Genomic DNA, 23893 nt, shown 5'->3' with positions numbered 1-23893 from the left:
CCATCTCATATCCCACCTGCCGGCGGCCCTTTCCAGGTAATACAGATTGACTTCATTCAATTACCCCCTTGTCGAAATTTGAAATATGTACTTGTTTGTATAGATGTTTTCTCAAATTGGGTCGAAGCATTTCCTGCGGCCACAAATACCGCTATGTTTACTGCTAAGAAAATTGTGCAGGAATTTGTATGTAGATATGGTATCCCTAGAATTATCGAAAGTGATAGGGGTACCCATTTTACAGGTGATGTCTTTCAAGGAATGTGTAAATTGATGGGAATTGATAGCAAGCTGCACACTCCATACCGTCCACAGGCGAGTGCGAAAGTGGAAAGAGTGAACAGCACTATTAAAAATAAACTGAGTAAAGTGATGGCAGAGACAGGATTGACATGGCCAGAAGCTTTACCCATTGTACTGTACAGCATCAGAACCACTCCCAGGTCCCCTCTTAATCTGTCTCCCTTTGAAATCTTGTTTGGTCGACAACCGCATGTTATGATTAACCCTCAGGATGATTTGATGTGTAACAATGAAGTGACTGTAAAATACTTGATTAACATGAGTAAACAGTTAAGGAATCAAAATGATAATCTGAAGTTAGTGATTCCTGATTTACCAGATAGTAATTGTCATGACATTGAACCTGGGGATTACGTAATGATACGGAATTTTCTACGCTCAGGTTGCCTTATTGACAGATGGGAGGGACCATACCAGGTCTTATTGACTAGCACTACAGCATTGAAGGTTGCTGAGAGAGAGACTTGGGTTCATTCGTCCCACTGTAAAAAGGTTGCTGATCCAGAGAGGCCCCGTGATAAGGAACAGACGGTAGAGGTTGTATCACTGGAGTGTCTGTTCCAGGAGGATTGAGGCGGCACCTGAGCATTGAAAATCACAAGACCAAAAGCAGTTGTCGATCCCCTGTTCCCTTTTATTGTTTTTCTCCAACTTCCCATCCCCTCTCCCCCAAATTATTTTTTCCCCCTTCTTATTCTTCTCCGTTTCCTCCTACAAGATGGACTTGCCCCAAGAGACTGTGATCCGGATTTTCCTGTTGACCATGATGTTGACCAGAGCAGTCTGTTCCGGCGAGAGTACCATGGAGGTCGAGAGAGGTTCTGGAATGGGTTCTGATGACAGAGATGGAGGCGTAGTTTTCCAAGAACAACATAATCAACAAGCAAAGGCGAGTATCAGAAAACGATCCGATAACATTGACCATAGAAGGAATTGTGAAGGATTGTTAGCTGAAGAAAACTGTATCTGTCGGCTCTGTAACAATGTCATTGAGGATGGGTGCATAAAGAAATGCCAATCCAGTTTTAATATCCATATGGACCGGCATCCATTGAGTGACTATCACTCCTTAGTGGGTAGTGTGTTAAATAAAACAGATTGTTGGGTATGCTCCCAAGTACCTCAAGGTCATAGCAAATCAGGGCTAGTACCATTTCCTTTAACGTTAGGGGAGGTACTTGAGTTAAGTGGTGGGAGACCGGTGGACAGGAGGTTTAATATCTCCAGCCCTCCTAGTTTGAAGCTCCACCAATACCATGTGGATAGGTCCCTATTATGTTTTAACATCTCCAATCCCCGAAAGCCGGGAAATTGGGAAGTGTCATGGAGTAATCAAACCATGACCTTTTCGCATAGAGCAGATAGAATGCCTACAGATACAGAGCTTATACGCCACATAGCCAGTAGAGGAAAATCTTTCCGGTATAGGTATACCTTAGGAAATAGGATTACGAGAGTTGGAGAGGTATCACCAGGATACTGTGCACATATCGTACAACCTGATACGTGTACTAAGCAGATGGAAGAATTAGGGTTAGGAGATTTCACATGGAAGGTGTGTAATATGGTTATGTCCTACTCCGTCCCATATGTTCTCCCCGATGATGCATATTTCATATGCGGGAGAAAGGCGTATAAGTGGCTTGCCCCAAACTCTGAAGGATTGTGTTATATTGGAAAAGTACTGCCTGAAGTAATGACTGTATCACATGACAAAATGAAAGACATACACCGTGTTGCCCAAACTCCTTATACTCACACCCATTACGAGCACGTAGTTAAACGGCACCTGATAGAAGGAACAGAGCATCCGGCCTCTGACATGATCCATGAATCCACCGGGATTCAGTTTCTAATCGCGTTAGATATCACTCGCACCGCTAGAGGAGCGTTGAATTATAAATACATATCTGCGCTCGCCAATTTGTTAGATAATATCACTGAAATGTATGATGACACGTTTAGGTATACTGGAAGAGAACTTCAGGCTTATAAAACAGAACTGGTACAGCATAGAATGGTTCTTAATTACCTCACAGCAGTGACAGGCGGATATTGTGTCACACTGGCAACACAATACGGCGTGAAATGTTGCACATATATTACGAATAGCACCGAGGACCCGGTCGAGGTCATAGACCAAAAGATGGACGATATTCTCCAACTGAAGTGGGAATTTCGCAGGAGACACAATCTCACTCTTGCTGCTGTAGGTAATGAGCTGACTGGTTGGGTGTCATGGTTGAACCCGCGAAATTGGTTCTCTGGTTTAGGAGACTGGGCTCAAGGAGTCATAATGGATGTTGGGAAGTTTCTCCTATGTATCTTAGGTGTTGTCATATCAATTGGTTTGATATTTAGATGCGGTCAGGCTTTAATGAGGTGCAATCATCGTACCAGGGTAATGAGTTTAAGGAGTGAGGAAACTGTAATTCCAATGGATTTGATTTATGACCCAAATGTAGAAACAATGATGGGATGAAAATGCGATTTCTACGGTCCGTTTCTTTCACCTGTTTTTCCGTTTCCTCCAAGGTAAAAAGACCCACTTGGACGAGGAATTTGATGAGCCGATATACAGACAACAGATGGATTAAAGAAGAAGTTTTGACAACCTGATACACAGATTTTTGATGAACTATGCCATGGATCCCCAGTTTCCCTAGAAATTTTTAAATTACGCTAGCCCAACACTTTTGTAAATCTATGGACATTGACAGCTTTTGCTCGCACCTTATGGGCAAAAGCACAAAGAAGACTGCATTCAACAGACACCAAACAAGACCTCAATCGACGAATGTACATTTACCCGACATAGAATACCACCGCATTTACCGTAATTATGTCTTTTCTTCATTTCTACAACGCTCAGGTAATGACACACATAGTCGATAGGGAATACAGGCACAGATATCAGCAATCACATATCTCCCCCATTCATGTATCATCAACTAAAATGTGCTCCCCCATTTTGTTACAACCAAAGCCGAAAAGAGCTCGGTAAAGTTTGACAGCCCATCCACAGACCCGTACCACGGGATAAGAAGGAATTCAAATGTATACTTCGCAATACCTCGAAGCTTGATTTAAAACACGTACGGCACGATGATACATGACCCCCAAGCACAGATTCATACACACATGCTTCTGCTATCTCACTAGGTCATACCCTTTTCCTACCTTCTCCTCTCCTCCCCTACCCAACCATGTAAATGTATTAACCCCTGACATATATTTTTCTCTTTTTGAAATGTTTTAGAAGGTGGCAGTTATTGTTGACTGCCAAAGGGTGGACTGTCAAAGTCAGAAAAATATCTCTATGCACACTACCATATTTGCACCTCACACAGGTCCGTGCTGCGCATGCGTACGCTCTCCCGTACGTGCGCATACTCACAGTCGCGGGCACCCGCAGGCGCACGGTATGCGTATTTACGGTAGAGTTTATGTGATCGTAGCGTGCGACTCAATCGTTACATATTTTCACTATATAATGTATTTTGTAGATCATGGTCCCTTTGATAGATTCTGAAAGTTTGGTTAATATAGAAAATCGGGAGCTGGATGTCCAGAGGCGCATGCGATAGTTTCCTTTGTGCGTAAGTTTTTCTCCGCAACTATATTGATCTTCTTGTTATTGTGGGCCAATTTCTCTCTCTCTCTCTCTTCTCCTCTTTCTCTCTTATTTTCCCTTAAATAGTAATTGTATTGTATTTCCTGTGTAGTTATCTGGTTAGGTAGTCTATGTTATATTGTAGTGTATGATTTGTATTTGTATTAATTCTTTTGCAAGTATATCATTCATAATATATATATATTAGGCGTTGGACCCTAAGCCCAGGTATCTGTGTATTTCTTATAGTGTTAAGTATTCTCAGAGCGTCGGTGACGCTCAAACAGCTTTTGAGTTAATAAGGTTACACTGTGTTGCATCTACACCCTATCTCTACACTAAGGTTTTACAGCATACTGCATTGTTTATGGTTTAGATTTAAAGGTTTAACATTGTGAGCGTCAGCGCCGCTGGTGATCTCCTCGTGGTCCCGAGCGTCCGCTACGCTATAGCGAATCATTACGTTAGTCAGCAGCCAATAGCGTGCCTGCCTGTGATCTCTTGGCCGTGAGCGAACGTGACGCTTGAGCGTCTCGACTACGGCTAAGCGATTGTTACGCAACGAGCGTACCCTTACGGTACTTCATACGTAAATAGCGTACAGTGTTCTTAGACCTCATAAAGGGTTTTATAAGATAAATATTTAGCTTTATCAGCACAACAAAAGCAAACACTGAGACACGGATGAGATGTTTATAATGCCCTCACATGGCAGAGACAGCCATACAGTACCATTATTTAAGTGCAATATTTCTACAAGAAACATTATTTCACAGAAACAACTTTTCTATATTATTTATTATATGTGTCACAAACTGACGATAGGAAGCTCCTTTCCAGATATACCAATTGGAAGACCCACTCACTGGGGGGTATTCAATTGTTTGAAAAGTCAGTTGGATGTCTGTTTTTCCCTGTCTATCAGATAGCCAACCGACTTTTCAAACAACTGAAAATACCCCACTGACTATTCTGTACCACTTGTACCAAATCAGTAGACACTATTATGGAGCAGCCACAGAAGAGTTAAGGGGGGTACTCACCGAGCAATATTCTAAAGCCCAGTACCCACGGCCCGATGCAGGAGAGATGAGTGCTGAGCGAACCGCTCAGCACACATCTCTCCTGCCGCTCAGCACAGCGCGATCTGTGCTGAGCGTGCGGGGGGAGACGGGGGGGCGCGCTCATTTCACCCAGCGGGTGAAGTGAGCGACCCGCTAGATTGGCCTGCATGCAGGCCAATCTAGCAGCAGCGATAGCGATGTGCGGGGCCGCGCATCGCTATCGCTGAGGGGGCTACACACGGAGCGATCATGCTGATATTCTAAGCAATCTAGTCAGATTGCTTAGAATATCGCTCCGTGAGTACCCCCCTTAAGCAATCTGACTAGATTGCTTAGAATTTCAGCATTATCGCTCCGTGTGTACCCCCTACAGTGACAGCGATGCGCAGGCCAATCTAGCGGGTCGCTCACTTTACTGGGTGAAGTGAGCGCCCCCCCCGTCTCCCCCCGCACGCTCAGCACAGATCGTGCTGTGCTGAGCGTCGGGAGAGATGCGTGCTGAGCGGTTCGCTCAGCACACATCTCTCCTGCATCGGCCCGTCTATATGGGCCTTTACAAGATCCAGAAAAACTCATTATAATGCACGGAACACTCATCTGTAAGAATGCGAACAGAGATTACTTTACATCAAATTTACTCTAAAACTGGAGTGCCCAGGGCAATTCTCAGTGAAGCAGCTTATGTGATCAAGATAGTTAAATGGAAGTAGAAGGAATTTGTTAAGAGAAAAGTGACACATCAGAGAGAATTTATGGTGGGCAAATACAACAACAAAAAACAACGTACATTTGGCATGCATGGAAGTGCATACTTGAAAAATCACCTGGGATTTTCTATCCAGTGAATAAACCCCTTAACTGGCCACTGCAGAGTGTAACCAATGTCATATTTATGCACTACCTATCTGTGTCAGTATTACACCCCCCCTTATTAAGAAGAGTTTTATTGGTCATTTACAGTTATGCACAAGATCAGTATGATACAAAATAACAAAGAAATAAAAGTGGTATACCGATATAAACAAACAAGACAAGGGATATACGAGTAAATATTTTTTTTTTTTTGTATGTGATTGACAGAAATAAAAAACAATAAGAAAAAAAAAGAAATAAGGGAGAGAATCCTCTAGGTCTACGGTGTGGCCAGCCAACAAAGAGGATTAAGAGACAAAGAGAATAGAAACAGAAAGAAAAGAGAACAAGATTGAGGGCAAAGAGAGAAAAAGGAGAGGGGTCCAAGTGGTGGGGTCCGGGTGAGTTACACAAAAAGAAGGATACACAACATAATTAGCTATAGAATGGGGAGGGGGCATTTTGGGATTCAAACCAAGGTGCCCAGACATTGCTGAACGCAGTGGCAGATACACACCCTCCTTATTAATACAAAAATCCCAAATTAGTATTGCTTAACTGTTTGTGTCAGCATTATATCAAATAGTATAGCCGCTGTTGTCATTTATGTATTAGATTACTGCATTGTACAGAGAACATGCATGCCACTTCTAGGCATACATGGCTTTCCTGAGAACTCACATCCTCCAAACATGCTTACAAATCCAGTCTGTTTGAACTTCTAATAATCTCTGAAGGTCAATGTAAATGAAGGTTATGTCAAGCCAATCTGCTCTGGCTCATGTATATATAAAGCAATTAAGACAGCATATTTTTCTCTTTAGAATGGATAGATTTTACAGAGATGTGGGTTGTCCCATATTTTATACAAGGGGCCCAGTGGTCTCCATCTTTGGCACGGATTATCAATAGGAGAAACTGTAAATAAATGACAGAGAAACAGATGAACCACCAGCAGCAGCAGTCCTGAGTAATCTGCTCTAGCAGTCTCAGGTTTGATGGGTGCCTTTACCAGATTCCATGTTTCAGCTCTTTCTATAGAAGTTCGATAGGATTTTGATCAGGGCTCATAGAAGACCACTACAGACAATGGTGGTCATTCAGAGTTGTTCGCTCGTTGCGGTTTTTCGCAAAGCAGCGATTAGGTGGAAAATGCGCATGCGCTAAGTTATTTAACACAACACTCTGTAGATTTGTTGGTGTTCGTGCGACGCTTTTCAGTCGCACTGCTGATCGGTGAGTGATTGACAGGAAAGGGGCGTTTCTGGGAGGTAACGGAGCGTTTTCCGGGAGTGTGCTAAAAACCGCAGGCGTGCCAGGGAAAAACGCAGGAGTGGCTGGAGAAACGGGGGAGTGGCTGGCCGAACGCAGGGCGTGTTTGTGACGTTAAACCAGGAACTAAACGGACTGAGGTGATCGCAATCTAGGAGTAGGTCTGGAGCTACTCAGAAACTGCATAAAATTTTTTAGTAGCAGTTCTGCTAATATTCTGCTAAGCTTAGATACACTCCCAGAGGGCGGCGGCCTAGCGTTTGCAATGCTGCTAAAAGCAGCTAGCGAGCGAACAACTCGGAATGACCACCAATGTTTGTTCTTATCCATTCTTGGGTGCCTTTAACTGTGTTTTGGGACATTATACTGTTGGCAGGACCTGCTGTATTACACAGACCCATGAATGAGACAGAGCTCTCTGACACTTGCCAGAATGATTCACTTCAGAAGCCTCGATAGTCTTGAGATTTCATTGTGTCCTGCAAAGATTCATGGCACCTCATGCCAGACACAGCAAAGCAGCCCCAAAACATAACCGAGCCTCCTCCATGTGTCAATGTAGGTATAGTGTTCTTCTCTTGGAAAGCTTCATTTTTCTGTGAAGAGCTCTAACTTTGACTCATCTCTCCAAAGGACAGGCTCAAAGAATCATTGTTGCTTGTCCATATTCAGTTTAGCAAATTCCAGTTTTGTTTTTTTGTCTTTTTTCAAAAGTGGAGTCCTCCAAGGGCTTTTCCATGAAGCCCATTGTCACTCACAAAGCTCCAGACGGGCGATCAGACCTTGAGTTCAGCTGTATGTCTTTGGAAGTTTTCCTTGGCTTTTTTTTCTATGATACTCAATATTCTTCCGTTTAATATGGGTTAATTTTCCTCTTGAGGCCATGTCCAGGAAGGTTAGCTACAGTCACAGGGACATTCATTTTTGTTAATAATATTTACAACTGTAGTCACAGGAACATCAATCTGCTTGGAGATGGCTTTACAGCCTTTAGCCTATAATTTGCTTTCCGATCTCCACAGACAACACTATCCTTTGCTTTCTCTGGTCCATGATCAGTGTGATGCACACTATGATACCAAACATCAGAGTGACTACTTTCCTTCATTTAAATAGGCTGAATGACTGAGGAAGAGATTGAAGACGTGTGATGCGAAGCCAATAAAGCAAACAGCTGGAGATATCACTATAATCCAATTATTATCTTTTCTAAGAGGTACCAACAAACCTGGCCATGCTATTTTAGAATATCAACGTCCATTACATATACTGTATATATATATATATATATATATATATATATACACAAAGTCCATTACATAAGGGGACTGTTTAAAGCTCCATTTGCATATTTTTGCCTAGAGAATCAGTGATAAACTCTGTATACAGACCTGGCTTGTGGTCAGGATTTCGAGTGAGCAGATAATCTGTGTACCAAAATAATATGCTTACTGGACTTGTTTCACTGTAAATCTTGACCAGTTACATCACAACGACCTGTACGTCATCTGCAGACTGCATGGCTACCAGAGTGGTTACACAGCTTCCGAACAGGTGAGCAACAATATTACTTTGAATTGTTTGCTCACATTTGTGTACTTACATGTTGCTGCCACTGGGGTCTATATTGTGATAGAAGCTATTATTTTTAACTGGCTGTGACAGAAACATTGTTCTTTTAGAAATGCTAACCACCACATATATGTCATAAAACGACTGCATTTTCGCTATAAAAGTAGGAGAGAAACAATGCAGAAAATCACCATAATTACAACCTTACAATCTCTCTGAAAATGTTAGTACGCAAATGTCACTGTGTATTACAAACACTATAGTTCCTTTCACCATGTTGTAAGTCTGGCAATACTACTGCTCACCTTACTATTGCCAAACAAATGTTTTCTGGATCTATATAAATAGCAATCTATTGTTTTATATTGTATTATTAATGAGCAGAATTCAAACGTATCAAGATCACAAATTGGACTCACAATGCATTAGCAGCCACCAGCAAATCATAGTTGTCAAAGAGAACGACCTCGGGTGCTTCTATGATGATAATGTAGAGGACCTGAATAGACAACATGAGTGCCAGTTTCCCGATGCTGCTGATCTGGAGAAATACGGAGCAGGCCAGCAGGTTCAGCAGTATGCTGTAGTTGAAGTACTGCCAAGGGAAAAGAAATGTCTGATGTAGACTGTGCAAGGATAATGATATATTTACATGTCAAGTCATACTACTTCTATCCATCCATTGTAATTTTCTCCCCACTTGGACCACTGGATTCATTTAGGAGTATTTAATAATAATAATAATAATAATAATAATAATGTTTTAAATGAGTAATAGCTCTGAGTAAATCAAACCTCTTTTCTCTGACGTCCTAGTGGATGCTGGGAACTCCGTAAGGACCATGGGGGAATAGACGGGCTCCGCAGGAGACTGGGCACTCTAAAAGAAAGATTAGCTACTATCTGGTGTGCACTGGCTCCTCCGTCTATGCCCCTCCTCCAGACCTCAGTTAGAATCTGTTACCGGCCAGAGCTGGGTGCTCCTAGTGGGCTCTCCTGAGCTTGCTAGAAAGAAAGTATTTGTTAGGTTTTTTATTTTCAGTGAGATCTGCAGGCAACAGACTCACTGCTACGTGGGACTGAGGGGAGAGAAGCAAACCTACCTGCGTGCAGCTAGCTTGTGCTGCTTAGGCTACTGGACACCATTAGCTCCAGAGGGTTCGAACACAGGGCCTGACCTCGATCGTCCGTTCCCGGAGCCGCGCCGCCGCCCCCCTTGCAGAGCCAGAAGACAGAAGAACAGATGAAATCGGCGGCAGAAGACTCCGGTCTTCATTAAGGTAGCGCACAGCACTGCAGCTGTGCGCCATTGCTCCCACAGCACACCACACACTCCGGTCACTGTAGGGTGCAGGGCGCTGGGGGGGGGGGGGCACCCTGGGCAGCAATTATAATACCTTTTGGCACAAATTACACACATAATACAGTCTAGCACTGTATATGTGTGAAAACCCCTGCCATTAAGTTAAAGAAAACGCGGGACAGAAGCCCGCCGCTGAGGGGGCGGGGCCTTCTTCCTCAGCACACCAGCGCCATTTTCTCTTCACAGCTCCGCTGGAAGCACGCTCCCCAGGCTCTCCCCTGCAGTATCCAGGTACAAGACGGGTTAAAAAGAGAGGGGAGGCACATAAATTTAGGCGCAAATCGATACAAACAAGCAGCTATTGGGGAAATCACTTATTAGCAGTGTAAATCCCTGTGTTATATAGCGCTGTGGTGTGTGCTGGCATACTCTCTCTCTGTCTCCCCAAAGGACTTTGTGGGGTCCTGTCCTCAGTCTGAGCATTCCCTGTGTGTGTGCGGTGTGTCGGTACGGCTGTGTCGACATGTTTGATGAGGAGGGTTACGTGGAGGCGGAGCAGGGGCAGATACATGTGGTGTCGCCCCCGACGGGGCCGACACCTGATTGGATGGATATGTGGAAGGTCTTAACCGACAGTGTCAACTCCTTACATAAAAGGTTCGATGACGCAGCAGCCTTGGGACAGCCGGGGTCTCAGCCCGCGCCTGCCCAGGCGACTCAGAAGCCGTCAGGGGCTCATAAACGCCCGCTAGCTCTGATGGTAGACACAGATGTCGACACGGAGTCTGACTCCAGTGTAGATGAGGATGAGACAAATGTACAGTCTACAAAAGCCATCCGATGCATGATTACTGCAATGAAAGATGTATTGCACATTTCTGATATTAACCCGGTTACCACCAAAAGGGGTATTATGTTTGGGGAGAAAAATCAGCCAGTGACTTTTCCCCCATCTGATGAATTAAATGATTTGTGTGAAGAAGCGTGGAGTTCCCCTGATAAGAAACTAGTGATTTCTAAGAGGTTACTGATGGCGTACCCTTTCCCGCCAACGGATAGGTTACGTTGGGAAACTTCCCCTAGGGTGGACAAGGCGCTAACACGCTTATCTAAAAGGGTGGCACTGCCGTCTCAGGATACGGCCGCCCTAAAGGATCCTGCGGATAGAAAGCAGGAAGCTATCCTGAAGTCTGTGTATACACACTCTGGTACTCTACTGAGACCTGCTATTGCTTCAGCCTGGATGTGTAGTGCTGCAGCAGCATGGACTGATACCCTGTCAGACAACATTGATTCCCTCGACAGGGATACTATTTTGCTAACCATCGAACATATAAAAGATGTCGTCTTATATATGCGGGATGCACAGAGGGACATTTGCTTGCTGGCATCTAGAATTAATGCAATGTCCATTTCTGCCAGGAGAGTATTATGGACTCGGCAGTGGACGGGTGATGCTGATTCTAAAAAACACATGGAGGTTTTGCCGTATAAGGGTGAGGAACTATTTGGGGACGGTCTCTCGGACCTCGTATCCACAGCAACTGCTGGCAAGTCGACTTTTTTGCCTCAGGTTCCTTCACAGCCTAAGAAAGCACCGTATTATCAAATGCAGTCCTTTCGGCCTCAGAAAGGCAAGCGGGTCAGAGGAGCATCCTTTCTGGCCAGAGGCAAGGGTAGAGGAAAGAAGCTGCACCAGGCAGCCAGTTCCCAGGAACAAAAATCCTCCCCTGCTTCCACTAAGTCCACCGCATGACGTTGGGGCTCCCCAGGCGGAGCCAGGTTCGGTGGGGGCGCGTCTCCGAAACTTTAGCACCCAGTGGGTTCACTCACAAGTGGATCTATGGCTGTACAAATTGTATTTCAGGGATACAAGCTGGAGTTCGAGGCGACTCCCCCTCGCCGTTACCTCAAATCAGCCTTGCCAGCTGCTCCCAGGGAAAGGGAGGCAGTACTGGCGGCAATTCACAAGCTGTACCTCCAGCAGGTGATAATCAAGGTCCCCCTCCTTCAACAGGGCAGGGGTTACTATTCCACAATGTTTGTGGTACCGAAACCGGACGGTTCGGTGAGACCCATCCTGAATTTAAAATCCTTGAACACTTATATAAAGAAGTTCAAGTTCAAAATGGAATCGCTCAGGGCGGTTATTGCAAGCCTGGAAGAGGGGGATTTTATGGTGTCGCTGGACATCAAGGATGCTTACTTGCATGTCCCCATTTTCCCACCTCACCAGGAGTACCTTAGGTTTGTGGTACAGAACTGTCATTACCAATTCCAGACGTTGCCGTTTGGTCTCTCCACGGCTCCGAGAATATTTACCAAGGTAATGGCCGAAATGATGATACTCCTTCGAAGAAAGGGAGTTATAATTATCCCGTACTTGGACGATCTCCTCATAAAGGCGAGGTCCAAAGAGCAGTTGTTGGTCAGCGTAGCACTCTCTCAGGAAGTGTTGCAACAGCACGGCTGGATTCTGAATATCCCAAAGTCGCAGCTGATCCCTACGACGCGTCTGCTTTTCCTGGGAATGATTCTGGACACAGAACAGAAGAAGGTGTTTCTCCCGGAGGAGAAGGCCCAGGAATTGTCATCTCTGGTCAGGGACCTCCTGAAACCAAAACAGGTGTCGGTGCATCACTGCACGCGAGTCCTGGGAAAGATGGTGGCTTCTTACGAAGCAATTCCCTTAGGCAGGTTCCATGCAAGGATCTTTCAGTGGGATCTGTTGGACAAATGGTCCGGATCGCATCTTCAGATGCATCGGTTGATCTCCCTGTCCCCAAGGGCCAGGGTGTCTCTGCTGTGGTGGCTGCAGAGTGCTCATCTTCTCAAAGGAACGCAGGTTCGGCATACAGGACTGGATCCGGGTGACCACGGATGCAAGCCTCCGAGGATGGGGGGCAGTCACTCAGGGAAGAAACTTCCAAGGACAGTGGTCAAGTCTGGAGACTTCTCTACACATAAATATATTGGAACTAAGGGCCATCTACAACGCCCTGAGTCAAGCAGAGCCCCTGCTTCAAAACCAATCTGTACTGATTCAGTCAGACAACATCACGGCGGTCGCCCATGTAAACCGCCAGGGCGGCACAAGAAGCAGGATGGCAATGGCAGAAGCCACAAGGATTCTTAGATGGGCGGAGAATCACGTGCTAGCACTGTCAGCAGTGTTCATTCCGGGAGTGGACAACTGGGAAGCAGACTTCCTCAGCAGGCACGACCTCCACCCGGGAGAGTGGGGACTTCATCAAGAAGTCTTCACACAGATTGTAAACCGTTGGGAACTGCCACAGGTGGACATGATGGCGTCCCGCCTCAACAAAAAGCTAAAAAAATATTGCGCCAGGTCACGGGACCCTCAGGCGATAGCTGTGGACGCACTAGTGACACCGTGGGTGTACCAGCCGGTTTATGTGTTCCCTCCTCTTCCTCTCATACCCAAGGTACTGAGGATAGTAAGAAAGAGAGGAGTAAGAACTATACTCATCGTTCCGGAGTGGCCAAGAAGAACTTGGTACCCAGAACTACAAGAAATGTTCTCAGAGGACCCATGGCCTCTGCCTCTCAGAGAGGACCTGTTACAGCAGGGGCCCAGTCTGTTCCAAGACTTACCGCGGCTGCGTTTGACGGCATGGCGGTTGAACGCCGGATCCTAGCGGAAAAGGGCATTCCGGATGAAGTTATTCCTACGCTGATAAAGGCTAGGAAAGACGTGACAGCAAAACATTATCACTGTATATGGCGAAAATATGTTGCTTGGTGTGAGGCCAGGAAGGCCCCTACAGAGGAATTCCAGCTGGGTAGATTCCTGCACTTCCTACAGTCAGGAGTGACTATGGGCCTAAAATTAGGATCCATAAAGGTCCAGATTTCGGCCCTATCTATTTTCTTTCAAAAAGAACTGGCTTCACTGCCTGAAGTTCAGACGTTTGTTAAGGGAGTGCTGCATATGCAGCCCCCTTTTGTGCCTCCAGTGGCACCTTCGGATCTTAACGTTGTGTTGGATTTCCTGAAATCCCACTGGTTTGAACCACTTAAGACCGTGGAACTAAAGTATCTCACGTGGAAAGTGGTCATGCTGTTGGCCTTGGCTTCAGCTAGGCGTGTGTCAGAATTGGCGGCTTTGTCATGTAAAAGCCCGTATCTGATCTTCCATATGGACAGGGCAGAATTGAGGACTCGTCCCCAATTTCTCCCAAAGGTGGTATCAGCGTTTCATGTGAACCAACCTATTGTGGTGCCTGCGGCTACTCGGGACTTGGAGGCTTCCAAGTTGCTGGACGTAGTCAGGGCTTTGAAAATCTATGTTGCCAGGACGGCTGGAGTCAGGAAAACTGACTCGCTGTTTATCCTGCATGCACCCAACAAACTGGGTGCTCCGGCTTCAAAGCAAACTATTGCGCGCTGGATCTGTAACACGATTCAGCAAGCTCATTCTGCGGCAGGGTTGCCGCATCCAAAATCGGTAAAAGCCCATTCCACAAGGAAGGTGGGCTCTTCTTGGGCGGCTGCCCGAGGGGTCTCGGCTTTACAGCTTTGCCGAGCTGCTACTTGGTCGGGTTCAAACACATTTGCTAAGTTCTACAAGTTTGATACCCTGGCTGAGGAGGACCTTGCCTTTGCTCATTCGGTGCTGCAGAGTCATCTGCACTCTCCCGCCCGTTTGGGAGCTTTGGTATAATCCCCATGGTCCTTACAGAGTTCCCAGCATCCACTAGGACGTCAGAGAAAATAAGAATTTACTCACCGGTAATTCTATTTCTCGTAGTCCGTAGTGGATGCTGGGCGCCCGTCCCAAGTGCGGACTCTCTGCAATACATGTAATAATAATAATAATAATAATAATAATTTTATTTATATAGCGCTCTTTCTCCAATAGGACTCAAGGCGCTTAACAGATACATAGCATAATATAGTACAGAAAATAATGAAGTACATTTTCATAAAATACAGAAGCATGAAGATACTAAAAGGGACATTATGGAAATGCTTGAGTAAACAGAAAAGTCTTGAGTCTACTTTTGAAGTAGACTTTTAACTATGTATATAGTTATTGCTTAACTAAAGGGTTATTGTTATGAGCCATCTGTTACTGAGGCTCAGTTGTTGTTCATACTGTTAACTGGGTATGGTTATCACAAGTTGTACGGTGTGATTGGTGTGGCTGGTATGAGTCTTACCCTGGATTCCAAATCCTTTCCTTGTTGTGTCAGCTCTTCCGGGCACAGTTTCCTTAACTGAGGTCTGGAGGAGCCAGTGCACACCAGATAGTAGCTAATCTTTCTTTTAGAGTGCCCAGTCTCCTGCGGAGCCCGTCTATTCCCAATGGTCCTTACGGAGTTCCCAGCATCCACTACGGACTACGAGAAATAGAATTACCGGTGAGTAAATTCTTATTATAATTGCAATCTTGGCAAAATAGTTCACATTATAGGCACTCAAAGGAGACCTAACAAAGTAGGGGTGGCTTTGCATGAGATAAGGCAGGATCTGGGTGAGGTTTAGGCTGAATAAATGTAGGGACAATTTAGTCCCACGTTTGCTCATAAAAGCAATAAACACAGTATTGGTGAGCCCAAAACACCAATAGAAATGAGGATCAATTAACATGACAGGGTTTATGCCAAAATACTTGTAATACGTTTGCTGTACTGTAACTTCTTAAATATATATACACAGTATATTTTTTTCTTCCTTCCAGACCAATGTAAAACTGGAACCACCTTCCCCAAGAGTCATTCAGTAGGATGTGACCCACATTGGGAAACTGAGTGCAGGACATATCTTCTCTATGTGTATACCTCTGGAAAGTTGCAGGATGGACGATCAGAGCCACAGGGAGCAGTTTCCATGCTCAGGTTATAGTTAAGAATCTGGAAATGACAGGCATTGACGGACCCCTGACTGATATTCAGTTCTTGAGCAGCACATTCAGACAGACTCTGATGATTACAGGCAAACTGCAAATAATAAATGAGAGACTTTGAGAGCAGACCGACAGATCATGTTTTAGATTGTTGACAGCATCCCTCCAAAGAACATAAAAATAATTATTAATTTGAAGACATTTATACCAAAGTAAGGAATCATTATTCTGGAAGGAAAAACCCTATATATGCCACAATGTTAGAGGCAGACGCATACCATGTTTACAAAGGCCGAGGTGAATACCAATAAGATGCTGAAGATCCCAATGAGGGTGCTGTTTGTACGTGACTGGACAATCTTTCGAGACACTCGTTGCAAGGCTGATGGGAAAAGCTGTGGAAGATATAAGAGTTAACACCTCAGCAAAGAAATGATAGGATTTTCGGTATTTGTTAAATATGTTTCTGTTGATCCATTTAGGGGAAAATGCTCACCATGGGTGCAGATGGTGCTGTGAGGAGCCGGCACATAAAACTACACTTGTTTGTAAACTAAACGCTCTCCTCTACATTCCATAACAGGGATGGCCATCTGTGAGCTCACCATCGATGGTGAAACTGTAAGTCACCAACGACGGTAACAAACTATGCAATGGAGGACCATCGAGGGTCTCAAATCAGAACCAGGGGAAGGGGCTTTGTTGAGCATCAGTGGGTGGAGCTCTGCTCCATGTCCCGGCACCACCTGGCGGGGATGGGGTGATTCAGCATGGGGGCTCTATACCATTGACGTCGCCATGAAAAATAGGATTTTAATTACCTACTGGTAAATCCTTTTCTCGTAGTCCGTAGAAGATACTGGGGTCCACATTAGTACCATGGGGTATAGACGGGTCCACTAGGAGCCATGGGCACTTTAAGAAATTGATAGTGTGGGATGGCTCCTCCCTCTATGCCTCTCCTACCAGACTCAGTCTAGGAAACGGTGCCCGAGGAGACAGACATACTTTGAGAGAAGGATAGTGGTGAGATTCCGAACCAGCACACACAACAAGAGGAAAGCCAAGCTAACCAAACTTGAAACAGGAAGGGCTGAATGAACATTACTTAACTAAATACAGTGCAGGAAGAATGAAGCACTGGGCGGGCGCCCAGTATCCTCTACAGACTACGAGAAAAGGATTTACCAGTAGGTAATTAAAATTCTATTTTCTCTTACGTTCTAGAGGATACTGGGGTCCACATTAGTACCATGGGAATGTACCAAAGCTCCCAAACCGGGTGGGAGAGTGCCGAGGTTCCTGCAGAACTGATTTACCAAACTGAAGGTCCTCAGAGGCCAAAGTATCGAACTTGTAGAACTTAGGAAACGTGTTTGAACCTGACCAAGTAGCTGCTCGGCAGAGTTGTAAAGCCGAGACACCCCGGGCAGTCGCCCAGGAAGAACCCACCGACCTAGTAGAGTGGGCTTGTACAGATTTTGGACATGGCAAACCTGTCGCAGAATAAGCATGCTGGATAGTAAGCCTGACCCAGTGTGCAATTGTCTGCTTTGAAGCAGGACACACAATTTTATTGGGATCATGGAGAACAAATAGCGAGTCAGATTTTCTGTGACGAGCTGTCCGCTTCACATAGATCTTTAAAGTCCTCACAACATCCAAGGACTTTGAAGTAGCAGAGGTGTCGGTAACCACCGGAACCACAATAGGTCGATTGCTAAGAAACGCAGACACGATCTTTGGAATAAATTGCTGACGAGTTCTGAGTTCAGACCTATCTTCATGAAAAATCAAATAAGGGCATTTGTGAGACAACGCCCCCAGCTCCGACACACATCTCGCAGAAGCCAAGGCTAACAGCGTGACGGCCTTCCATGTAAGAAACTTGATGTCAACGTCCTGTAAAGGCTCAAACCATTCCGATTGCAGCCATGTTGAGATCCTCAGGTGCCGTAGGAGTCACAAAGGGCGGTTGGATGTGCAAAACCCCCTTCAAAATTGTCTGAACCTCAGGGAGTGAAGCCAATTGTTTCTGGAAGAAAATGGATAAGGCCAAAATCTGGACTTTTATGGAGTCCAAACGTAGTCCCACACCCACACCTGACTGCAGAAAACTGAGAAAACGTCCTAGTTGAAATTCCACCACAGGAAATTTCCTGTTCTCACACCAAGAGACATATTTTTTTGCAAATACGGTGGTAATGTTTAGACGTTACCCCCTTTCTGGCTTGGATCAGGGTTGGAATAACCCTACCTGGGATCCCTTTCCGGGCTAGAATTTGACGCTCAACCTCCATGACGTCAAACGTAGCCGTGGTAAGTCTTGATAGACGAATGGCCCCTGTTGGAGAAGGTCCTCGCAAAGAGATAGAGGCCCCGGGTCCTCTAGGAGCATCTCCAGTAGATCCGCATACCAGGCCCTTCTTGGCCAGTCCGGAGCAATGAGAATTGCTTGAACCTTTTCCCTTTTTATTCTTTTGAGAATCTTTGGGATCAATGGGAGTGGAGTCACCAGAGCGTCCACCGCCACTGCTTGCGGGTCCCTTGACCTGGAACAATATCGCTTGAGCTTCTTGTTGAGACAAGAGGCCATCATGTTGATTTGTGGCATTACCCACCGACGTGTCAAGTATTCGAACACCTCCGGGTGAAGGCCCCACTCTACTGGGTGGAGGTCATGTCTGCTGAGACAGTCTACTTCCCAGTTGTCTACTCCCGGAATGAAGATCGCGGACAACGCCACCATGTGTTTTTCTGCCCAGAGGAGAATCCTTGTTACCTCTGAAATTGCTGCCCTGCTCTTCGTTCCGCCTTGTCGGTTTATGTATGTTACTGCCGTCACATTGTCCAACTGAACCTGAATGGCGTGATCTTGAAGAAGATGCGATGCCTGTAGAAGGGCGTTGTATATGGCCCTTAGTTCCAGAATGTTGATTGGAAGAATGGCTTCCTGACTTGACCATTTTCCTTTGAAATGTCCACCCTAAGTGACTGCTCCCCAACCTCTGAGGCTTGCGTCTGTGGTTAGCAGAATCCAATTTTGAATCCCGAACCTTCGGCCCTCGGTCAGGTGAGAAGTCTGAAGCCACCACAGAAGAGAAATCCTAGCTTTTGGCGACAGACGGATCCTCTGGTGCATGCGAAGATGCGATCCGGACCATTTGTCAAACAGATCCAGCTGGAATGGCCTTGCGTGAAACCTTCCGTACTGCAGCGACTCGTAAGCGGCTACAATCTTTCCCAGAAGGCAAATGCATAGATGCACTGATATCCGGGTTTGTCTCAGAACATCCCGCACCATTGACTGGATCACCAATGCCTTTTCCAACGGAAGGAATACCTTTTGTGCCTCCATATCCAGTATCATCCCCAGGGACGGAAGCCTCCGTGTTGGTTCCAGATGAGATTATGGTAGGTTCAGAATCCACCCGTGATCCTGGAGTAGTCGGGTTCAGAGGGCAATGTTGACTAACAACCTCTCCCTGGACGGAGCTTTTATCAGCAATCGTCCAGGGACGGTATTATGTTCACTCCCTGTTTGTGGAGGAGAAACATAATTTCTGCCATTACCTTGGTGAACACCCTCGGTGCCGTAGAGAGGCCAAATGGCATGGCCTGGAACTGGTAGTGACAGTCCTGTAAGGCAAACCTTAGATAAGCCTGATGAGGTGGCCAAATCGGAATATGAAGGTACGCATCCTTGATATCCAGAGACACCAAGAATTCCCCCTCTTCCAGACCTGAGATCACCGCTCTCAGAGACTCCATCTTGAACTTGAACACCCGTAAGTACGGGTTCAACGACTTGAGATTTAAAAATAAGATTTTACTTACCGATAAATCTATTTCTCGTAGTCCGTAGTGGATGCTGGGACTCCGTCAGGACCATGGGGATTAGCGGCTCCGCAGGAGACAGGGAACAAAAATAAAAGCTTTAGGACTAGGTGGTGTGCACTGGCTCCTCCCCCTATGACCCTCCTCCAAGCCTCAGTTAGGATACTGTGCCCGGACGAGCGTACACAATAAGGAAGGATTTTGAATCCCGGGTAAGACTCATACCAGCCACACCAATCACACCGTACAACTTGTGATCTGAACCCAGTTAACAGTATGACAAACGTAGGAGCCTCTGAACAGACGGCTCACAACAATAACAACCCGATTTTTTTGTAACAATAACTATGTACAAGTATTGCAGACAATCCGCACTTGGGATGGGCGCCCAGCATCCACTACGGACTACGAGAAATAGATTTATCGGTAAGTAAAATCTTATTTTCTCTGACGTCCTAGTGGATGCTGGGACTCCGTCAGGACCATGGGGATTATACCAAAGCTCCCAAACGGGCGGGAGAGTGCGGATGACTCTGCAGCACCGAATGAGAGAACTCCAGGTCCTCTTTAGCCAGGGTATCAAATTTGTAGAATTTTACAAACGTGTTTGCCCCCGACCACGTAGCTGCTCGGCAGAGTTGTAATGCCGAGACCCCTCGGGCAGCCGCCCAAGATGAGCCCACCTTCCTTGTGGAATGGGCCTTGATAGATTTAGGCTGTGGCAGGCCTGCCACAGAATGTGCAAGTTGAATTGTGCTACAAATCCAACGAGCAATCGTCTGCTTAGAAGCAGGAGCACCCAGCTTGTTGGGTGCATACAGTATAAACAGCGAGTCAGATTTTCTGACTCCAGCCGTCCTTGAAATATATATTTTCAATGCCCTGACAACGTCCAGCAACTTTGAATCCTCCAAATCGCTAGAAGCCGCAGGCACCACAATAGGCTGGTTCAGGTGAAACGCTGAAACCACCTTAGGCAGAAACTGAGGACGCGTCCGCAGTTCTGCCCTGTCCGAATGGAAAATCAGATATGGGCTTTTATACGATAAAGCCGCCAATTCTGACACTCTCCTGGCTGAAGCCAGGGCCAGTAGCATGGTTACTTTCCATGTAAGATATTTCAAATCCACCGATTTGAGTGGCTCAAACCAATGGGATTTGAGAAAATCCAAAACTACATTAAGATCCCACGGAGCCACTGGGGGCACAACCGGGGGCTGTATATGTAGTACTCCTTTTACAAAAGTCTGGACTTCAGGAACTGAAGCCAATTCTTTCTGGAAGAAAATCGACAGGGCCGAAATTTGAACCTTAATGGACCCTAATTTGAGGCCCATAGACAATCCTGTTTGCAGGAAATGTAGGAATCGACCCAGTTGAAATTCCTCCGTCGGGGCCTTCCTGGCCTCACACCACGCAACATATTTTCTCCAAATGCGGTGATAATGTTGTGCAGTCACCTCCTTCCTGGCTTTTACCAGGGTAGGGATGACCTCTTCCGGAATGCCTTTTTCCCTTAGAATTCGGCGTTCAACCGCCATGCCGTCAAACGCAGCCGCGGTAAGTCTTGGAATAGACACGGTCCCTGCTGAAGCAGGTCCCGTCTTAGAGGTAGAGGCCACGGATCTTCCGTGAGCATCTCCTGAAGTTCCGGGTACCAAGTTCTTCTTGGCCAATCCGGAGCCACGAGTATCGTTCTTACTCCCCTTTGCCGTATAATTCTCAGTGCTTTTGGTATGAGAGGCAGAGGAGGAAACACATACACTGACTGGAACACCCACGGTGTTACCAGAGCGTCCACAGCTATTGCCTGAGGGTCTCTTGACCTGGCGCAATACCTGTCCAGTTTTTTGTTGAGGCGGGACGCCATCATATCCACCTTTGGTTTTTCCCAACGGTTCACAATCATGTGGAAGACTTCTGGATGAAGTCCCCACTCTCCCGGGTGTAGATCGTGTCTGCTGAGGAAGTCCGCTTCCCAGTTGTCCACTCCCGGAATGAACACTGCTGACAGTGCTATCACATGATCTTCCGCCCAGCGAAGAATCCTTGCAGCTTCTGCCATTGCCCTCCTGCTTCTTGTGCCGCCCTGTCTGTTTACGTGGGCGACTGCCGTGATGTTGTCCGACTGGATCAACACCGGCTGACCCTGAAGCAGGGGTTTTGCCAGGCTTAGAGCATTGTAAATCGCTCTTAGCTCCAGTATATTTATGTGAAGAGACATCTCCAGGCTTGACCACACTCCCTGGAAGTTTCTTCCCTGTGTGACCGCTCCCCAGCCTCTCAGACTGGCATCCGTGGTCACCATGACCCAGTCCTGTATGCCGAATCTGCGGCCCTCTAACAGATGAGCACTCTGCAACCACCACAGAAGAGACACCCTTGTCCGTGGAGACAAAGTTATCCGCTGATGCATCTGCAGATGCGATCCGGACCATTTGTCCAGCAGATCCCACTGAAAAGTTCGTGCGTGGAATCTGCCGAATGGAATCGCTTCGTAAGAAGCCACCATTTTTCCCAGGACTCTTGTGCATTGATGCACAGACACTTTTCCTGGTTTTAGGAGGTTCCTGACAAGTTCGGATAACTCCCTGGCTTTCTCCTCCGGAAGAAACACCTTTTTCTGAACCGTGTCCAGAATCATTCCCAGGAACAGCAGACGTGTCGTCGGGGTCAATTGAGATTTTGGAAAATTCAGAATCCACCCGTGCTGTTGCAGCACTACTTGGGTTAGTGCTACTACGTCCCCCAGCTGTTCTCTGGACTTTGCCCTTATCAGGAGATCGTCCAAGTAAGGGATAATTAATACGCCTTTTCTTCGCAGAAGAAATATCATTTCGGCCATTAACTTGGTAAAGACCCGAGGTGCCGTGGACAATCCAAACGGCAGCGTCTGAAACTGATAATGACAGTTTTGCACCACGAACCTGAGGTACCCTTGATGTGAAGGGCAAATTGGGACATGCAGGTAAGCATCCTTGATGTCCAGGGACACCATAAAGTCCCCTTCTTCCAGATTCGCTATCACTGCTCTGAGTGACTCCATCTTGAACTTGAATTTTTGTATGTACAGGTTCAAAGATTTCAGATTTAGAATAGGTCTTACCGAGCCGTCCGGCTTCGGTACCACAAATAGTGTGGAATAATACCCCTTTCCCTGTTGTAGGAGGGGTACCTTGACTATCACCTGCTGAGAATACAGCTTGTGAATGGCTTCCAATACCGTCGCCCTGTCTGAGGGAGACGTTGGCAGAGCAGACTTTAGGAACCGGCGAGGGGGAGACTTCTCGAATTCCAACCTGTAACCCTGAGATACTACCTGCAGGATCCAGGGGTCCACCTGTGAGTGAGCCCACTGTGCGCTGAAATTCTTGAGTCGACCCCCCACCGCCCCTGAGTCCGCTTGTAAAGCCCCAACGTCATGCTGAGGGCTTTGCAGAAGCCGGGGAGGGCTTCTGCTCCTGGGAGGGAGCTGCTTGGTGCACTCTCTTACCCTTTCCTTTGCCTCCGGGCAGATATGACTGTCTTTTTGCCCGCTTGTTCTTATAGGAACGAAAGGACTGCGGCTGAAAAGACGGTGTCTTTTTCTGTTGGGAGGGGACCTGAGGTAAAAAGGTGGATTTCCCGGCTGTTGCCGTGGCCACCAAATCCGAAAGAACCAACCCCAAATAATTCCTCCCCTTTATACGGCAATACTTCCATATGCCGTTTGGAATCCGCATCACCTGACCACTGTCGCGTCCATAAACTTCTTCTGGCAGATATGGACATCGCACTTACTCTCGATGCCAGAGTGCAAATATCCCTCTGAGCATCTCGCATATAAAGAAAAGCATCCTTTAATTGCTCTATAGTCAATAAAATACTGTCCCTATCCAGGGTATCAATATTTTCAGTCAGGGAATCCGACCAAACCACCCCAGCACTGCACATCCATGCAGAGGCGATGGCTGGTCGCAGTATAACACCAGTATGAGTGTATATACTTTTCAGGGTAGTTTCCAGCCTCCTATCAGCTGGATCCTTGAGGGCGGCCGTTTCAGGAGACGGTAACGCCACTTGTTTTGATAAGCGTGTGAGTGCCTTATCCACCCTAGGGGGTGTTTCCCAGCGCGCCCTAACCTCTGGCGGGAAAGGATATAATGCCAATAACTTCTTTGAAATTAGCAGTTTTCTATCGGGGTTAACCCACGCTTCATCACACACTT

The 23893-nt window shown here is 46.4% G+C and overlaps 1 protein-coding gene across 2 annotated transcripts in view; it reads right to left on the bottom strand.

Moving 5' to 3' along the window:
* Nucleotides 1–23893, bottom strand: part of ADCY6 (adenylate cyclase 6) — a 421005-nt gene that overhangs the window by 37866 nt on the left and 359246 nt on the right. For both annotated transcript variants that reach the window (XM_063952744.1, XM_063952743.1), the window contains exons 15-17: nt 16127–16243; nt 15784–15942; nt 9096–9271 (exon numbers count right to left, since the gene is read on the bottom strand). In XM_063952744.1, the coding sequence (XP_063808814.1) occupies nt 9096–9271; nt 15784–15942; nt 16127–16243 (452 nt within the window). The remainder of the gene's footprint in view (nt 1–9095; nt 9272–15783; nt 15943–16126; nt 16244–23893) is intronic.

This window comes from Pseudophryne corroboree, chromosome 2, assembly GCF_028390025.1.
Source record: "Pseudophryne corroboree isolate aPseCor3 chromosome 2, aPseCor3.hap2, whole genome shotgun sequence".
NCBI classification, from domain to species: domain Eukaryota; kingdom Metazoa; phylum Chordata; class Amphibia; order Anura; family Myobatrachidae; genus Pseudophryne; species Pseudophryne corroboree.
This window is presented reverse-complemented; position numbering and strand designations above follow the sequence as displayed.